Below are 18,973 nucleotides of genomic sequence, written 5' to 3' on the forward strand. Positions count from 1 at the left end.
AAAGGAAGGTTGGATGGGAATTCTTGGAGGGTTGGTAGGAAAAGTCCTGTCCATTGAGTGATTTTTGTGACGTCATAGCCTCGTTGGTTCTTGAGTGGAAAAGCCCATGGTTCACTTCAACTTCTGGACCCCAAAAAACTATGCCAAATGAAGAAGATACATCTTTTTACCCCTGGAAACAGCATTACACATCTACTAAAATAGGAAATCTTTATACACATGACAAGACAGGTTTTCTGGTGAGGACACACCAGTCATAAAGCTCAGAAAAGAATCTCTCTTTATAGCATCATGACTCACCTAGGATACCAAACTTCTGTAAAAGAGGGTAATTAAGAGGCGCTTGATATGCTGTTTGAATCTGTCTTTACTCAAAGAAAAAGATTGAGTGAGTTGAGGGCAAGGCACTCTTCCCTCATTCCTGTTCATAAAGACAACTAGAATTAGTATGTTATTTGTGTGAAAAACGTAGGGGCCAGTTTACTGTTTCATGTGAGAATGTGCAAAGTCAGATCTTGCATCAATAGAAGGGAATAAGAAGGTTATTAAAGGTATGGTTATTAAGCGACTAACATATGAGAAGCACCATACCCAGTCTGCTTTAATGCTTAAAACAATCTCTATGAGGACAACATCATCCTTATCTTATAGGTGAGGATTTTTAAAAGTTATTTTACTGAATTATAGCTGATTTATAATGATGTGTTGATTTCTGCCACACAGCAGAGTGTTTCACTTATACATACATATACATTCTTTTTCATATTCTTTTCCATTATGGTTTTTCAGAAGATATGGAATATAGTTCCTTGTGCTGTACATACAGTAGGATCTTATTTATAGGTGAGGATTTGAGGTAGGAAAAGAACATACTTATAGTCACAAATAGTAAATAGCAGAGCGATAATTTAAACCTGGGTATGCATGCTTAGTTGCTCAGTCATGTCTGACTCTTTGTGACCCCATGGGCTCCTCTTGTCCATGGGATTTCCTAGGCAAAGATACTGGAGTGGGTTGCTATTTCCTCCTCCCAGGGATCTTCCTGTATTGGCAGGTAGATTCTTCACCGGTGGCACCACCCTATTTCTGCGTAATTCTAGAACTCATCCAAAAGATTTTGAAAAGAAAACCAAACCCTAGATTTTTACATAGGATTTTTAAATGGCTTTCACAAGAAAAATAATGTTATCGATCGTAATTTTTATTTGCCATCAGAAGCATGCTAAGTAATATGCAAAAAATTCAGCCCTTTCTTTTGGACCATGTTCCCTGGCAGAAGGAAGGTTGCTCTGAAATAACTGTTAACACCTTACACAATAGTCTGTTCGTAGTTTATGTCAGGTGGCAACGGAGGGCGCTATACACTGTCTAGATTTTCTCACATTTCCATCCTGCCCCTGGCTGTTTATAGTCATCACCTACATTACCCACAGTGAAGTCAGATTCATCTTTTGGGTTTGTGAAGCTTTGGCATTCACTGAGTTTTGGGTTTCTCTGAATTTGTACTAACAAGATCTTTCCAATTCTATTGTACTTAGCTATGAGGTGACAGAAGTATAGTCCTCAGAGGTTTCTACACAAAGCACAAAGGTTTGAATGAACATTGTTCTTATACATCCAACTTTTTCTCTCTATTAGTGACAGACTTTACACCACCAACATGGACAGGAAGCAAAAGGACTGTTTATGGAGCAATCATCCACATCATAGAAAGATAGGATTTTTAAGTTTTCAAAATCCATATACTTATACCATGTGACTCATTTCTCAAACCCTGGTGTTAACATACAATATTTCCTAAGTGGTTCTTTACAAGGAGGCCTTTATTGAATGTGTCATCAAATAATCATATATCATGTTTCAAAACTGTAGAGAAATCTGTGTCTTTGTGTGCGTGCATGTGAGAATAGTGGACATATTTTAAACACCGTTTCTGGAGAGTATTTGTCTGATCATGAATACAGTAGTAGGGAGTTGGGAAAAAGAAAGATCTAAAAACTTGTCAGAGACGTTGTACTGAAACCTGAGACTGGAAATCAGAAGACATTACCACTCAGCCATAAAAAAGAACAAAATAATGGCATTTGTAGCAACCTGGATGGACCTAGAGATTATCATACTGAGTGAAGTAAGTCAGACAGGGAAAGAAAAATATCATATGGTATCATGTATATGTGGCATCTAAAAAAGTTGTACAAATGGATTTATTTGTGAAGCAGAAACAGATTCACGGATATAGAAAGCAAACTTCTGGTTGCCAAAGGAGAAAACTGTGGTGGGGATAAATTAGGAGTTTGGGGTTAACATATACACAGTACTATGTATAAAATAAACAACAAGGACTGACTGTATAGCACAGGGACCTCGACTCAGTATTTTTTCATAACCTATATGGAAAAAGATCTAAAAAGAACATATACATATTTGTTGTTGTTGTTGAGTTGCTAAGTCATGTCTGACTCTTTTGCAACCTATTGGCTACAGTCCTTGAGGCTCCTGTCCATGGGATTTCCCAGGTAAGAATACAGGAGTAGGTTGCCATTTCCTTCTCCAGGGGATCTTCCCATCTCAGGGACTGAACCCGAGTCTCATGCACTGTGGGCAGATTCTTTACCACTGAGCCACCTGGGAAGCCCTGTATAGCTGAATCACTTTGCTGTACCCCTGAAATTAACACAGCATTGTAAGTCAACTATACTTTAAAAATAAATAAATTAATTTTAAAAAATTAAAAACTGAAAGAAAAAGAAGTAGAGAAATTTGCCTGTGAGCACCCTTATTTGTGGCCGCCACCCCTTTGTTCCATGGTGGCCTCTTAGAGTAGTGTTACACTCCTCTGCCAAAGCCAGGACTGGCCAGAGTGAATGGAGTTCCCACGATGGGCATGGAGTACTCAGGATTTACTCCAGGGGTCAGGGAGGGACCTCGTCTGTTCTGGAGCACAGAGTCTTGGATGACTGAATAAGACTAGGGTTCCATGAGCAGGAATTCTATTAGAAATGGCTGTAGGTGAGGCAACCAATTGTCTCCTCAAAGATGGGTGCCCTGCTAGAAAAGCAGATGGAGGAGTATATCCTAGTTGTTGCTTTCTGAGCTAAAGGGAAAATGCTGAGCTTGAGTTTACTTAAAGCGTTCTATTAATTTTAGTCCTGTCAGTTTATATGCAGTTAACAACAGTAAAATTCTTTGGATACAGATCACAGCTAGCTTAGTGGTGTCCTCTTTTACAACTACCTGACGCATTTCTTTGCTCTGCTCTGTACTCTCTTTGCGTTGGGTGGAGGTGGCGGGTCGGGAGGAGGTGCGGACAGTGTTGGGGGTGAAGGAGGTAGCGGAGGTGTTAGATCATTGCTATTTCTTCCTGATCAGTGTCTTGGGAATGATCCAGGTCACTGTTTATTGTTTGTGCAAAACATGAGGCTAGAGACTTGCTACCACCTCCCCATCCATTAAATATAAAGAAAATTGAGACCATTGTCTCTAGAACACCAAGTGTCCACCTGCTTATCCCATGGCACCCTATATCTCTGGACAACCTGAGTTATTTGGATGTGTGCAAGATGACTGCCCTTCTTGCTGAAGGTAGCACGGCAAATGCAGTTGTCAACTTAGAACACTCGTTGTTATTGTTGTTCAGTTACAAAGTTGTGTCCAACTCTTTGTAACCCCATGGACTGTAGCATGCCAGGCGTCCCTGTTCTTCACTGAGTTTGCTCAAACTCAAGTCCATTGAGCTGGTGATGCTATCTAACCATCTCATCCTCTGCTGCTCTCTTCTCCTTTTGCCTTCAGTCTTTCCCAGCAGTGGCCACAGGACTGGAAAAGGTCAGTTTTCATTCCAATCCCAAGGAAGGGCAATGCCAAAGAATGTTCAAACTACTGTACAATTGCCCTCATTTTACATGCTAGTAAGGTTAGGCTCAAAATCCTCCAAGCTGGGCTTCAGCAGTACATGAATTGAGAACTTCCATATGCACAAGCTGGATTGAGAAAAGGCAGAGGAGCCAGAAATCAAGTTGCCAACATGCGTTGGATCATAGAGAAAAGCAAGGAAATCCAGAAAAACATCTGCTTCTGCTTCATTAACTACACTAAAGTCTTTGACTCTGTAGATTGCAACAAACTGGAAAATTCTTTGAGATGGAAGTGGAACTGCTCATCAAGGTGGAAAAAGCTTACTTGCAACCTGCATTAAGGATCCATGCTGTCCTTGTGTTTAGGTGTAATAAAGAGATGATTTCCAGGACCTCCGGGTAACGGAAGTGTTTGTTTTGCCCATCCTCAGAGACTTGCAGATTAGCTCCTCCAGTACCACGACTTCTGAGAGTCAAGATCCTTCTTCTGGGGATCCTGCAGTCAGTGCCCTTCAACAACAGCTGTTACTGATGGTGGCTCGGAGGACCCAGTCAGAAACCCCACGGGTAAGTCCCAGCATCACCGTTTGTGAGTGTTCCAGAAGCAGGGGCCCTGAAACCTGTTTCCGGGTTGGTTTCCCTAACAAAATTAGTCCCGTCTTGTCCCGAATTTTATGTCAGAGGGTGTGGTTACATCACTTCATGGTAGTCTACTGGATGAATAGAGAGACCATTTAGGTAACATGCCATTTAGATAATACCTTTTCATAGATGCTAATGGGGTTATTAGTCTTGATTGCTCTTCCAATGTATTAGAAATTGATTTACATTGATCTTTTGTTGCCGAGTTGCACAGATTCCACAAGACCTCACTTGATTGGAATGGCTTTTTCTCGCTTGGTTTGGAGAGTACCTAGATATTTATTAATTTATTATAGCCTTATGATTTAGGCATGCAGAAATTTTGAAAGAGAATCTTGGCTTGAAGAGAGACTTTATTCATGGAGCAAATGACATGATCATCAAGCACTTAAGAGATGCCGCTTTTCATTATTTTACCGAGAGATTAACTTCCTGATGTTCATTCACTTTTTACTTCACCTTTAATGAGACTCTGTAAGACATGGAGCAAAGAATTCAAAGAGAATGCGGGAGGAAAGATATACAACCAGTCAGGAACTTAGAGCTACACATTCTATCAGGGCATTTTGGAGAATGGCTGTGGAGAAGGCTCCTTAGAGGAAAGGACACTTGGGCTAGACCTTGAAGGAAGGTCGATTTCAGTAAGTGCAGATTGAAAGAAGAGGGCTATAAACGGGATATTGTTACGTTTGTGTAACGTTTCTTTACTGCTCTGCTTACCTTCTTCCTGACCATGTTTTGATTTCTTCTAGAGAGTCTCGCCTACAAAAAGAAATACAGTAAGTTCCGTATATACAAATGTGTTCTGTTCTGAGAGTGTGTTTGTTAAGTCCAGTTTGTTCATCAGTGCAGCAGTTAGCCTAGGTACCCAACTAACACAATTGGCTCTACGGTACTATACTACAATAAGTTTATAATACTTTCCACACAAATAATACATAGAAAACAAATAAATACAAAAATAAGGGTAACATTTTTAACCTTACAGTGTAGTATCTTGAAAAGTACAGTTATTGTTGTTCAGTCGCTCAGTCGTGTCCTACTCTTTGCAACCCCATGGACTGCAGCATTCCAGGCTTCCCTGTCCTTCTCTATCTCCCCAAGTTTGCTCAAAATTCATGTTCATTGAGTCAGTGATGCCATCTAACCATCTCATCCTCTGTCGTCCCCTTCCCCTCCTGCCGTCAATCTTTCCCAGCATCAGGGTCTTTTCCAGTGAGTTGGCTCTTCGCATCAGGTGATCCAAGTACTGGAGCTTCAGCTTCAGCATCAGTCCTTCCAATGAATATTCAGGATTGATTTCCTTTAGGATTGACTGGTTTGATCTCCTTGTACTTCAAGGGACTCTCAAGAGTCTTGAGAATCAGCCAGCACCACAGTTCAAAAGCATCAATTCTTTGGCACTCAGTCATCCTTATGGTCCAGCTCTCATGACTACTGGAAAATTTCCCATACATGACTACAGGAAAAACCATAGCTTTGACTATACGGATCTTTGTCAGCAAAGTGATGTCTCTGGTTTTTAATACACTGTCTAGGTTTGAAAAGTACAGTAATGCAGCATAACAGTTGGTGCTTCTTAGCACTACCAGCTACATCACCACTGCTTTTACACTGGCTTCCAGACATCTGGGGCCTGAAATAAATACTATATTACTGTGCTCCATACAGTTCAGTAAAGTACAGAGAAGCACACCCTCCTGTAGAGGATGCACTTATATGACAATGTACACCAGACACATGGACTAACTTACGTGATTGGACATGTGAACATGCATTTACATCTTTGAAAGCTCACAACTTGAAGGTTAATATGTAAGGGACTTAGAATAATAGTTTTAGATTCAATTTCATGATTGCTTAACCAGATTTTTTCAGAAGCTTGATGGTAATTTACACACCCTTGTTCAGATGTGCAGAAAAAATGTGCTATCTTCTAACTGACCACATGTTGTCCTGGAGTCCTTATTTCTGCTGTGCTGTGTTTAGTCACTCAGTCATGTGTGACTCTCTGTGACCCCACGGACTGTAGCCCGCCAGGCTCCTCTGTCCTTGGGGATTCTCCAGGCCAGAATACTAGAGTGGGTTGCCATGTCCTCCTCCAAGGGGTATTCCCAACCCAGGAATCAAACCCAGGTCTCCTGCATTGCAGGCAGATTCTCTACCATCTGAACCACCAGGTAGGCCCTTATTCCTGGTGACTGGATGCAGATTGGCAGGGGGAGCTGCCTAGGGAGGATGTGAAAAAACCAGTGAAGCATAATCAGCCTTCTCAAGCTTGAAGGGCTTTCAGTGGGAGCAAGCATTCGATTAACTCCAAGAGTCAGTCTTCAGGACTATCTTCCCTTCTTTGTACTCAGTCTCCCCTCCCAGGCCTCACCTCCAGGGCATCTCGGTGCAGGAGGAAGCTTTCCAGCTCCCTGGGAAGCAAGTGGAGCTGAGAGGGCATCCCTGGTGGCTAAGCAGGGCTCAGATGCCTGGCACCTGCCTGGTCCCTGGGTGTGCTGGGTGGTCCCTGCTGAGGGGTGGCTGCTCCTGCCCTGTTAGGGTGCAGTGCTGGGGTCTTTGACCTTGCCACTAGGCCCTAGCTCTGAGGACCCTGTGTCCTGAGGCTGCCTCCTCTCTATCAGTATCTTTGGATTCACTAGTCTTTCTTATAGGTGCTCCTGAGGGCTCAGACCCCAGCTGCATCCTCCACATTCCATGCCCAGCGCCACTTCAGCAACCAGTACTAGTTCCTACCACAAGCCTTAGTGCAGGAGGTGGGCCGTGGAACGTGGGTTTTCTCTGAGAAATTTGCCTTGTCTTGGGATGCATGCATTCTAAGTCGCTTCAGTCGCGTCCGACTCTGCAACACTCTGGGTTGTAGCCTGCCAGGCTTCTGTGACCATGGGATACTGGACCAAGAATACTGGAGTGGGTAGCCGTTTCCTCCTCCAGGGGATCTTCCTGACCCAGGGATCGAACCTGCGATTCATGTCTCCTGCATTGATGGCTGGGTTCTTTACCACCAGGTACCAAAAGGCCACCTGGGAAGCACTTTTTCTTGCACTAGTCCTGGGAAAACTTCAGCTCGCTACCATTCTTTCCTGCCTCCAAAATAGCAATACTGAACTTACAAGGAGGAGAAGGTTATATAAAATTATTCAGACAGTTTGGGAAGATGCAAATGTTATTGAGCCCATGTGTGGCAGAATTGTAGGGAAACTGGGAATTTCAGATTGTCAGAGATGCAAAGCACTGACTTAATATCTAAAAAACTTCCCAGGTAGAGCAGAAGCTCAGAATTAAGTAAGTATTGCATGGAGAAGCCAGAAAAGCCAAGCTACTCCTTGTTTAAAATTTAAAATTCTGTAAGTGGCACAGTTATATAGATGAGTATATAAAAAAGCTAAATTCATATATAGTGTTTCATTGCTAACACTTGCCTAAATTCGTTGATGAACTTTTAACTTTTTTAACTTTCTTGAATTGAAGTGAAATTTCCTCAGTTGTGTCTGACTCTTTGTGAGTCCATGGACTATAGCCTGTCAGTCTCTTCTGTCCATGGAATTCTCCAGGTCAGAATACTGGAGTGCATAGCTGTTCCCTTCTCTTGGAGATCTTCCCAACCCGGGGATCAAATCCAGGTCTCCTGCATTGCAGGTCGATTCTTTACCATCTGAGCCACCAGGGAAGCCCAAGAATACTGAAGTGGATAGCCGTTCCCTTCTCCAGGGGAACTTCCCAACCCAGGAATCGAACCGGGGTCTCCTGCATTGCAGGTGGATTCTTTACCAGCTGAGCTACGTTTTTAAGTAAAATTGTAAAAAATTTTAAGTTTTACTCTATGTAGGCATGCATGTGTGCTAAGTTGCTTTATTTGTGTCCGACTCTTTATGACCCTATGGACTCTATCCTGCCAGGCTCCTGTGTCCGTGGGATTCTCCAGGCAAGAACACTGGAGACGCAGGTTCCGTCCCTGGGTTGGGAAGATCCCCTGGAGATGGAAACGGCAACCCATTCCAGTACTCTTTTCTGGGAAATCCCATGGATAGAGGAGCCTGGTGGGCTAAAGTCCATGGGGTCTCAAGAGTCCGACTTGACTTAGTGATTGAACAACAACTGTGAGATTTTGAGAAGAATATATGGCACAGTTATACTTTTAAGAATCAGTGGCAGTTATTAATATCAAAATGCTTATTAGTTAATGGGACTCTTGATGATACCATTATTTTGTCTCTTTTATTTTTATTTTAAAAAATTTTATTGAAGTATAGTTGATTTACAATGTTGTGTTAATTTCTGCCATACAGCAAAGTGATTTAGTTAAGTATATAGCTATATTCTTATCATATTCTTTTCCATTATGGTTTATCATAGGATTTTGATGTAGATCCCTGGGCTTAGAGTAGGACCTTGTTGTCCATCCAGTCTATATGTAATTGTTTGCATCTGTGGAGGAGTTATGGTGAGGTTTTGAGGATTAGAGAAAATATATAACAGAGTTATACTTTTAAGATTCAGTGGCAATTATTTTTTTTCCCTTTTTAAAATCAGTTTCTTTTTTTAAATTAAGAAAATTTAATTGAGGGATAATTGTTTTACAGAATTTTGTGGTTTTCTGTCATGCATTAACAAGAATCAGCCATAGGTACACCTGTGTCCCCTCCTTCCCAAACCTCCCTCCCATCTCCCTCGCTATCTCACCCTTCAGCCTGTCACAGAGCCCCTGTTTGAGTTTCCTGAGTCATATAGCAAATTCCCATTGACTGTCAATTTTACATATGGCGATGTAAATTTCCATGTTACTCTGTCCATACACATCCACTTCTCCATCCTCCCCTCCCTCCATGTTCTTAGGTCTGTTCTCTATGTCTCCTTCTCTATTGCTGCCCTGAAAATAAATTCATCAGTGCCATCTCTTTAGATTCCATATATATGTGTCAGTATACGATATTTATATTTCTCTTTCTGACTTCATTCCATTTAATAGGCTCTAGGTTCATCCACCTCATTAGAACTGATCAAATGCATCCCTTTTTATGGCTGAGTAATATTTCATCATATATATGTACCATAGCTTCTTTATCCATTCATCTGTCCATGGACATCTAGGTTGCTTCCATGTTCTAGCTGTTGTAAATAGTGCTGCAGTGAACATTGGGATACATGTGTCTTTTTCAGTTTTGATTTCCTCAGGGTATATGCCCAGGAGTGGGATTGCTGGGTTATATGGTGGTTTTATCCCTACCTTTTAAAGGAATCTCCATACCGTCTTCCATAGTGGCTGTATCAGTTTACATTCCCACCAATAGTGCAAGAGTGTTCCCTTTTCTCCACACCCTCTCCAGCATTTATTGTTTGTAGACTTATTAATGATGGCCATTCTGACCAGTGTGAGGTGGTATCTCATTGTAGTTTTGATTTGCATTTCTCTAATAATGAGTGATATTGAGCATCTTTTCATGTGTTTGTTAGCCATCTGTATGTCTTCTTTGGAGAAATGTCTCTTCGGGTCCCTTTCCCACTTTTTGATTGGGTTGTTTGCTTTTCTGGTACTGAATTGCATGAGCTGCTTGTGTATTTTGGAAATTAGTCTTTGTCAGTTGTTTCCTTTGCTAATATTTTCTCCCATTCTGAGGGTTGTCTTTTCATCTTGTTTGTAGTTTCATTTGCTGTGCAAAAGCTTTTAAGTTTAATTAGGTCCCACTTGTTTATTTCTGTTTTTATTTCCATTACTCTAGGAGGTGGGTCATAGAAGATCTTGCTTTGATTTATGTCATCGAATGTTCTGCTTATGTTTTCCTCTAAGAATTTTATAATTTCTGATCTTACACTTAGATCTTTAATCCATTTTGAGTTTAGGTTTGTGTGTGGTATTAGGTAGTGTTCTGATTTCATTATTTTGCACATAGCAGTCCAGTTTTACCAGCACCACTTATTGAAAAGGCTATCTTCAGGGGCCATTATTAATATAATCAAAATGCTTATTAGTTATGGAACTCTTGAAGAGACTATTATTTTTTTATTTTCATTTAAAATTTTTGGTTGAAGTATACTTGATTTGCAATGTTGTGTTAATTTCAGCTGTACAGCAGAGTGATTCAGTTATATGTATTCTTTTTCGTATTCTTTTCCATTGTGGTTTATCATAGGATATTGAATATAGTTCCCTGTGCTATACAGTAGGACCTTGTTGCCCACCCATTCTATATGTGATAGCTTGCATCTGTGGAAGAGTTATTATGAGGTTTTGAAGATTAATGACAATGCATAACCCACTCCAGTGTTCTTGCCTGGAGAATCCCAGGGATGGGGTCGCACAGAGTCGGACACGACTGAAGTGACTTAGCAGTAGCAGTAGCAGCATGGCAAAATTATGCCTTTAATAATCAGTATTAATTATTAATGTCATCAAAATTCTTATTAGTTTTATGGAACTCTTGAATTTTTCAGGTAGCTTGGGGGAAATAAGCTATTGTCTAAGACACCCTATTTGTGATCCTTCATTGTGTTAGCCCTAGCAAACTAACACGGAAGTAAAATCATTTTTTCTTTGTATTAAATTCTGAGATGATTTTCATTTAAACAATAATAAATAGCACAATATGCCAGAATATTTAATAAGTTTTGCAAAAGATGTAGGCATAGTCTTCATGTGATTTTTTTTAATAGTGACCTTCCCTAAAACTACTATATGAAAGAGACTATTTTCCTACTATTCAAAAGAATGTTGTCACCTTCACTGTTGCTTATCCTTGACGTGTTTATACATCATACTGAATTCCCACATCACAGAATGGTAAACCCTACTCAGCTGGTACACGTGTTTTTATTTCTTACTTGCACTCTTAGTTCATGAAGCATAAAGGGAAAGGATTTCTTTTGAGAGGAAGATTTACTCTAAATTACAAATTCACTAGGCTTCCCTGGTGGCTTAAACAGTAAAGAATTTGCCAGCAATGTGAGAGACCCGGGTTCGATCCCTGTGTCGGGAAGATCCTCTGGAGAAAGGAATGGGAGCCCACTCCAGTATTCTTGCCTGGAGAATTCCAGGGACAGAGGAGCTGGCAGGCTGCAGTCCATGGGGTCGCAAAGAGTCAGACACAACTGAGCAAGTAACACTTTGACTTTCATAAGTTCATTGTCATTAAAGAAGATACTGTTCTTGCTGACATGACAGCAGGAAGTTTCTTTGAGGCTCTCTTTTCTGTTGGAATCAAATTCCAGACACAAGCAGCACTTATAATCTCAACTTACCTCTAATAATACAGCCCAATCCATCCTGTATATTGTCAACCTGCATATTACCTTCACAATGGATCAACTTTCCCTTGGAATGCTTTTTGTGTTAATATTTTATAGTCTGAATAACTCTATGCTCCATAGCTGAGTCAGGGAATTAGCATCTGGGAACAGAGAGATGGGGAAGTCAGCCTCCTAAGAGGGTTCCACATGGTTTCCAGTGAAGCAGATGTGTTGCCCTTATGCATGCCAGGAGTTTTGATATCAGTGACTTTCAGTGAATTAAGGAAAAATTATGCAGCCTGCCCAAGTATGACCTTCTGCTTTGTAAGCCTGAGAGGAGGAATGAGACCACTGAGAGGTTGCTTTACCTCCATGGCTGCTCTTCCATGCTGTCCCTTCCCTTCATTTATCTTGGCCCTTCTTCTCCGTCTTCTGTGTTTTATGTTGTTGTTCAGTCACCAAGTCGTGTCCGACTCTTTGTGACTGCATGGACTGCAGCATGCCAGGCTCGTCTGTCGCTCACACCTCCTGGAATTTGCCCAAGCTCATGTCCATTGAATCGGTGACGCCATCCAACCATCTCATCCTCTGTTGCCCCCTTCCCCTTCTGCTTTCAGTGTTTCCCAGTGTCAGGGGCTTTTCCAGTGAGTCAGCTGTTTGCATAAGATGGCCAAAGTGTTGGAGCTTCAGCTTAGCCTACAGGAAATTAGAGCCTACTGAAAATCCTTTTTGGAAAAATATAGGACGAAAGCAAACAGATAAAAATGCAAGCTAGCATGATCCACCAATTCCACTTTTTGGTGTATATTCAAAGAGCCTAATGCAGGGAATCCAACAGTTACTTGCATGCACAGTTCACAGTGCATGTTATTCATGATTGTGAATAGTGAATATTCCACCAAGAGGTGGATGCAACCCAAGTGTCTGTCGACAGATGAATGAATAAACAAAATGTGGTCTATCCATAAAATGAAATTTTATTCAGCCTTAAAAAAAATTCTGACACCTGAAACATGATAGACCTCGAGATCATTATGATAAATGAAATAAGCTAGTCACAAAGGAACGATACTCTTTGATTCCACTTATAGGAGGTACCCAGAGGGGTCAAAACAGAAAGTAGAGGACAATGGGGAGTTAGTGTTCAATGTGGACAGAGTTTTAGTTTTGCAAGGGGAAAACATGAATAATAATATGAATATTATTGCTACTGAAATGCATACATACAAAATGGGTAAGGTATAAATTTTGCACTATGTATTTTTTTAACCACAGTTACAAAAACAAAACAAAACAAAACAACCCCACAGATTAGAAGTAGAAGGTCTGCAGGGGGCTGGGGCTCATTAAGTATTTGCTCAGCAAATGAATGGAGACTAATTTTTTTCAAAATTGAATTCCTTTCCACTAGATTAGATCCAATCAGAGATGAATTTGGGGTGAAAATGTTTGAAATCTGAGATTAAATTCCTCCACCTGTTTCTGTTTTATTTTTTTCTGACAGATATTTCAGTTCTTATATTGGGCTTCACTAAGAACCTATGTACTGTGGATGAAAATCTTTTTACTTAAAAAAAATTTAAATATTTATCTTGGTGTTACATTAAATAACATACCTTTCAAAAATTATGTCATTTAAGGCCTTTTGTTGAATTCTAACCTTTCGTAATAATTACTTTCATGGCAGTTTCCTGGCCTAACAGTAGTATTTTGATTTGAGTAGCATAATTTTAATGTCACATTATAATGAAATTGAAATGTATTGGTAAAAAAGACCTTTTCTACAACAAGGATCTACTGTATAGCATAGAGAACTATACTCAGTGTTTTGTGATAACCTATAAGGGAAAAGAATACAGAATAGAATGAATATATGTATATGTATAACTGAACCACTTTGCTATACACCTGAAACTAACATAACATTGTAAATCAATAATAATACAAAAAATAAAGCTGGGAAAAAAGACCTTTTCCGTTGATATTATCCTTTTGTTAGGGTGCCCATTTTTTTTTTATGGACTATGTTGGTTTCCATTTCAGAATTTGAACATCTGCTTTTGGTACTTTTAAATCAGGAGGCTTATTTTTATGACAATAACATGTCTATGTGAAACCCTCTCTCTGTTTTTTCTTTCGGTATCTAAAAGCATCTGAGTCAGGATCTGGAAGATTCATCCTGTTCTTCCACACAAGGAAAGTTTAACCGAGAGCAGTTTTACAAGTTTATCATTTTCCCTGGCAAGTGGATTAAAGTCTGGTATGATCGCCTTACCTTGCTGGCATTACTTGATAGGTAAGCCTCCAGGCATGCACACGTGCTGGTGGAAGACACAAGTGGGGCATGGCAGTGTGCGCTGCTTGCTGATAATAAAGCGGTTTGGCTTCAGGCCGAAATTCTCTGGGGCTTTTCCAAGGTGTCCACTTCGTGTGCCACAAACCCAGAGTCGAAGCAGTGAGATCCTGACAAATGAAGGAATTGTCATTGAGTGGTTAAAATGGGAACTAGGAGAATTTGGCAGCATGGTTTAGTTTTAAGCCTTGGGGACAATATTATACCGTGGTCTGCTCATCTTTTGCCAGCTTTTGTAGGAGAGCCTGCAGCTGCGATGTTGAAAGCAGAGCTTGGGTGCATGGATGTGGCGTGGGGAGGGGAGGAGGGACATGGTGGGGGTAAGGAGTGATGTCTTGCTCTTTCCTTTCAGGACTTGGGTTCTAAATATTCTATCCTATACTTTGGATGCTAGTTTTTCCTTTAAGCCCTAATACTCTTTCTCAAGATTCAGTGCTGTGGGATTGGAGCTGAGGGTACTGCATGGGGAGGTGGAGGCGGGTGGCAGGCATCAGGTTGACTAAGGCATGATGAAGTTGGGGACCAGATAGGGGACTCCCCATTTCCCTCCCCCTCTTCGGGATATGCAGAAGACTAGATTGTGATCTTTTTTAAAATAATGTTTTTATTAAAATTTAGAACTTTACTCTGCAAAAAGACAGTATAAAAGAATGAAAAGACAAGTCACTGACAGAAAAAATTATTTATGAGACTTCCCTGGGGGTGCAGTGGCTAAGACTTCACCTTGTAATGTGGGGGGGGGGGCAGGTTTGACCCCTGGTTGGGCAGCTAAGATCCCATACCTTGTGGCCAAAAAACAAAACATACAACAACAAAAAAACCATAGGAGCAATCTTGTAACAGATTCAGTAAAGACTTAAAAAAATTAAAAACTTATGAAACGCACATCAGATATCAAGATATACAAAGACTACTTAAATTTCAATAATAAGAAAACAACCTAATTTTAAAATATGGGCTAAAGATCTGAAGAGAACCCTCATCTACGAAGACATCCAAATGGCAAACAAGTACAAAAAAATAGGCTTATCATTTTATATCACTAGAGATTTGCAAATTTAAGCTATGATGAAATACCACTATATACTATGACAATGTTTAATGAAGCAAAACTGACAGTAGCAAATGCTGGAAAGAATGTGGAACAAAAAAACCCTTTTCTCATTGCTGGTGGAAAAACAGAATGGTACAGCTAATTTGAAAGACAGGATGGCAGTTTTCTAAAGTAAACAGTTTTACCATATAATTCATCAATTGTACTCCTAGGTAACCACCTAACTGATTTGAAAACATCCACACAAATACTGCATATGAATGTTTTTAATATCTGTATTTATAATCATTAAAAACTGAAAGGAACCAGGATGTGCATCAGTATATGAGCAGATAAATTGTGGGGGCTTCCCTGGTGTCTCAGTGGTTAAGAATCCTCCTGCCAATACAGGAGACGTGGTTTTGATCCCTGGGTCAGGAAGATCCCCTCGAGAAGGAAATGGCAACCCACTCTAGTATTCTTGTCTGGGAAATCCCATGAACAGAGGAGCCTGGTGGGCTACAGTCCATGGGGTCGCAAGAGAGTCGGATACGACTTAATGACTAAACAACAACCACAATGAATTGTGATATTCACAGGTTGTGGGTTTGGAGATTCAGATGCTATTACTAATGTCATCAGAAAACACAGGAGCTTCACAGTTAAATGCCAGTCAGTGGGGTAGTGGGAAGGCTGATTGCCTGCCTGGCTGTTGTGGGTCCCCCAGTGACTACTTGTTATCATAATGTCTTAAGTGGTGTGATCACATACTGAAAAACTATAGTCATGCAAAATTACAACAGTAAATTTCAGGACCCACAAGTCAGGGAAGGGAGTTGTAATGGTTTTTCTAACAACACTGTGTTACCCCAGGGGCACACACTTAAACAAAGATGTCATACTTAACTAAAATAATTCAAGATAATACAGTATGTTAGATGAGAAGTGTTTTTGAAATATTCATTTAAAAAGAAATTATTGGAAGTTGAACTAACTTGCCTTAACCCTTCATATTAAATACAAATATTTCTCTGGATTTCTGGGTTTTTTATTTTAAAATCTACTCACTGATGAAAATTAGCTGAAAATCCAGTGAAGATCTAAAAAATGATGATGAGGAAGATGATTATCATCTTGTGAAGGTTATAGTGTTAAATCATTTTAATCACCTCTCTTGCAAGTTACATGCTAAGTCGTGTCTGACTCTTTGCGACCTCATGGACTGTAGCCTGCCAGGCTCTGTCCATGGGATTCTCCAGGCAGGAATACTGGAGTGGGTTGCCATGCCCTCCTACAGAGCATCTTCCTGACCCAGATGGAACCTGTGCATTGGCAGGTGGGTTCTTTACCACTACCCTCAGTCTCCTGTTAAATGGGGGTAATCCATTGGGTTGGCCAAAAAGTCCATAAGATGTTATGGAAAAACCCCAACAAAACCATATCATGGGGAGGATGTGAGGATCAAACCAAATTAATGATAGAAAGAGTTCTTTAAATCTTAGTTGTTGGGAAGGTCCCCTGGAGAAGGAAATGGCAACCTACTCTAGTATTCTTACCTGGAGAATCCCATGAACAGAGGAGCCTGGCGGGCTACAGTCTGTGGGGTCACAAAGAGTCAGACACAACTGAGCACTTGCGATGTTATTATTATCACTTGGAATGTGACCCAGAACCCAGAAGAAAAAAATTTTAAATGAAATAAATGATTGTAGCCAAAGTGTGTGTGCTGTGTGTGTGCCTAGTCACTTCAGCCATGTCCCACTCTCTGTGACCCTGTGGACTGTCGCCCACCAGGTTCCTTTCCAGCCAAAGTAGATGTTGTCAAATGCAGACCCTGAAACTTAGCCCCTTAGAAAGGAGAGCTCACCCTTTCTTCAGAGCCCGTCTAATCCTACTTTCAGTCGTCCACCTGCAAGCTTGGTGAGCTGGTTTTCTAGTTGGCAGTCAATGAAGAGGGGAGAGAGGGACACCTTGACTCCCAGCTGACAGTGAGTAAGGAGGAAGGAAAACCCAGAACACTGGCCTGGAAAACAGCAGCTTGGGACTGTGGCACAGCACACAGATCCACCTGGGAGCTTGGTGAAAACACAGACGCGCAGTGTGAGAAGTCGCCGCCCCGCGTGGCCTGGGCCGCAGCACACCTCCTTAGCGCACCTTGTTGGTTCAGTGATGATCTGAAAGGGCTGCTTAAGAAAACAGGGATTCACACGACAAATGTTAACGTTTTTGATGACCAGAGCTGTGTTTTTATTTGAAAATATATACGTAAATTACCTTGGATATTCATTGGGAGTATTTAAAGTCACATGGATGAGAGACCTTGAATTTGCCAAATGAAAGCTTGGAAAGAAAACACATACATAATTGAAAAGAAACTTGTAAGTGTTGGCAGAAACTGGAAGAATTTGGTGAATAACAGGCAATGAAATCAGACTGATCGCTGCGCTGAACTCCCCCAGGCCAAAGACTTCTGTTTGATGTTTTTTAACTTTTCTCTGGGATTCAGGCTCATCTTCCTTGAATGTGTCTCCTCATCCTCTGATCGTGGTAGCATCCTGGGTCCCTGTGATCACAGCCTCTTCTCTCTGCCTTCAGCTTGCCGTCCAGTCTGCTTAGATATTTTCAGACTTGTCTCTCTTTTCTTTTATCATTTTTTCTTCCTTTCTCTTCTGCTATTACCTCGTCTTGCAAAACACCTAGGTTTGCTTTTTCTTTAACTGGTTTATTAGGTTAGCATCTAAAACAAAAAGCTGTCCATCTAAGCATCGTTTCATTCATTTATTTGTTCATTCAACACTTAAAAAAAAAAAATCAAAACACCAACTCCACTCTACGCTCTATAACGAGCCCTGGGTATAGAGCAATAAATGAAACAGACATATAGTTCCTGTGCTCAGGAGGCCTGACTCCACGGGGGGATGTAGGCTAAGACCCCGAACGGTCCTGGTGCCATGGAAGACACCCCTGAAGGCCTGAGATAGAGAAACTTGGGGGGAGAGGACGCAGATGTCAGGGCAGGTGATGGCAGAAGCCTTATCTGAGGAGGAAGCATACAGATCTGAAATACAGCAGGGAGCTAGGCATGAGAAGCAGGGGCAAACTCACCATCATTGTCATTGTGAGGATGTGCTCTCAATATCTCCCATCCTTACAAATCCTCTGGACCACATTCCCCCAGCTGCTGTCATGTTTCTTCAGGTTTCCTTGCAGCAGAGTTCCTTGAAGCATTGCATGTTATTTTTTTTTTCCAGTTTCTCTCCTCCCATTTTCTCATAACCCCCTTGCATTCAGTCTTCTGACCCCAGGACTGCGTGGAGCCTGCCCTGGCCCAGGTCATGGTTGATCCTGTCAGTCATGTCCCTGGACTCTTATTCTTGGCTTACTTTCTTCTCTTGTTTCCAGGGCTCAGTCCTCTCTTGGTTTTCCTTCTGCCCTGTCGGTGGCTCCTTCCTGGTCCCCTTTGCAGGTGACCTCTTTGTGTTGGTGTCCCAGGAGCTGCTCAGCCCTTGGTCTTTCTCTTTCTGCCCACTTTTCTTTAGTGATCAGATTTAGTCTCATGGCTTTAAATCCCAGTAATCTGCCAGTGACCCTCAATTTCTGTCTCCACCCTGGACCTGTTGCCTGGTTCTTTACTTGTGTATCTAACTATGGGGTTGACATCTCATAATCAGAGTTGAAACTGAGCTCTTCATTTCTATCTCATCCCGGGTCTGCTCCACCTGTGGTCTCCCCCACCTCAGCTTTTCGTTAAAAAACTTGGCATAATTCTTAAATCTTTCCTTTCACTCCCATGTTCAATTTCTCATAGATTCTGTCTACTGCTCCTTCAAATGCATCTACTGTGGCTTCCACTTTTAATGT

At 41.2% G+C, this 18,973-nt stretch overlaps 1 protein-coding gene across 1 annotated transcript in view; it reads left to right on the plus strand.

Annotated features, from left to right (window-relative positions):
• PCNX2 (pecanex 2) overlaps positions 1–18,973 on the plus strand; it is a 300,484-nt gene that overhangs the window by 60,372 nt on the left and 221,139 nt on the right. Inside the window, exons 9-10 of the mRNA XM_065919838.1 lie at positions 4,286–4,421; positions 13,877–14,022. Coding sequence (XP_065775910.1) covers positions 4,286–4,421; positions 13,877–14,022 — 282 coding nt within the window. The remainder of the gene's footprint in view (positions 1–4,285; positions 4,422–13,876; positions 14,023–18,973) is intronic.

This window comes from Muntiacus reevesi, chromosome 2 (assembly GCF_963930625.1).
Source record: "Muntiacus reevesi chromosome 2, mMunRee1.1, whole genome shotgun sequence".
Lineage (NCBI taxonomy): Eukaryota > Metazoa > Chordata > Mammalia > Artiodactyla > Cervidae > Muntiacus > Muntiacus reevesi.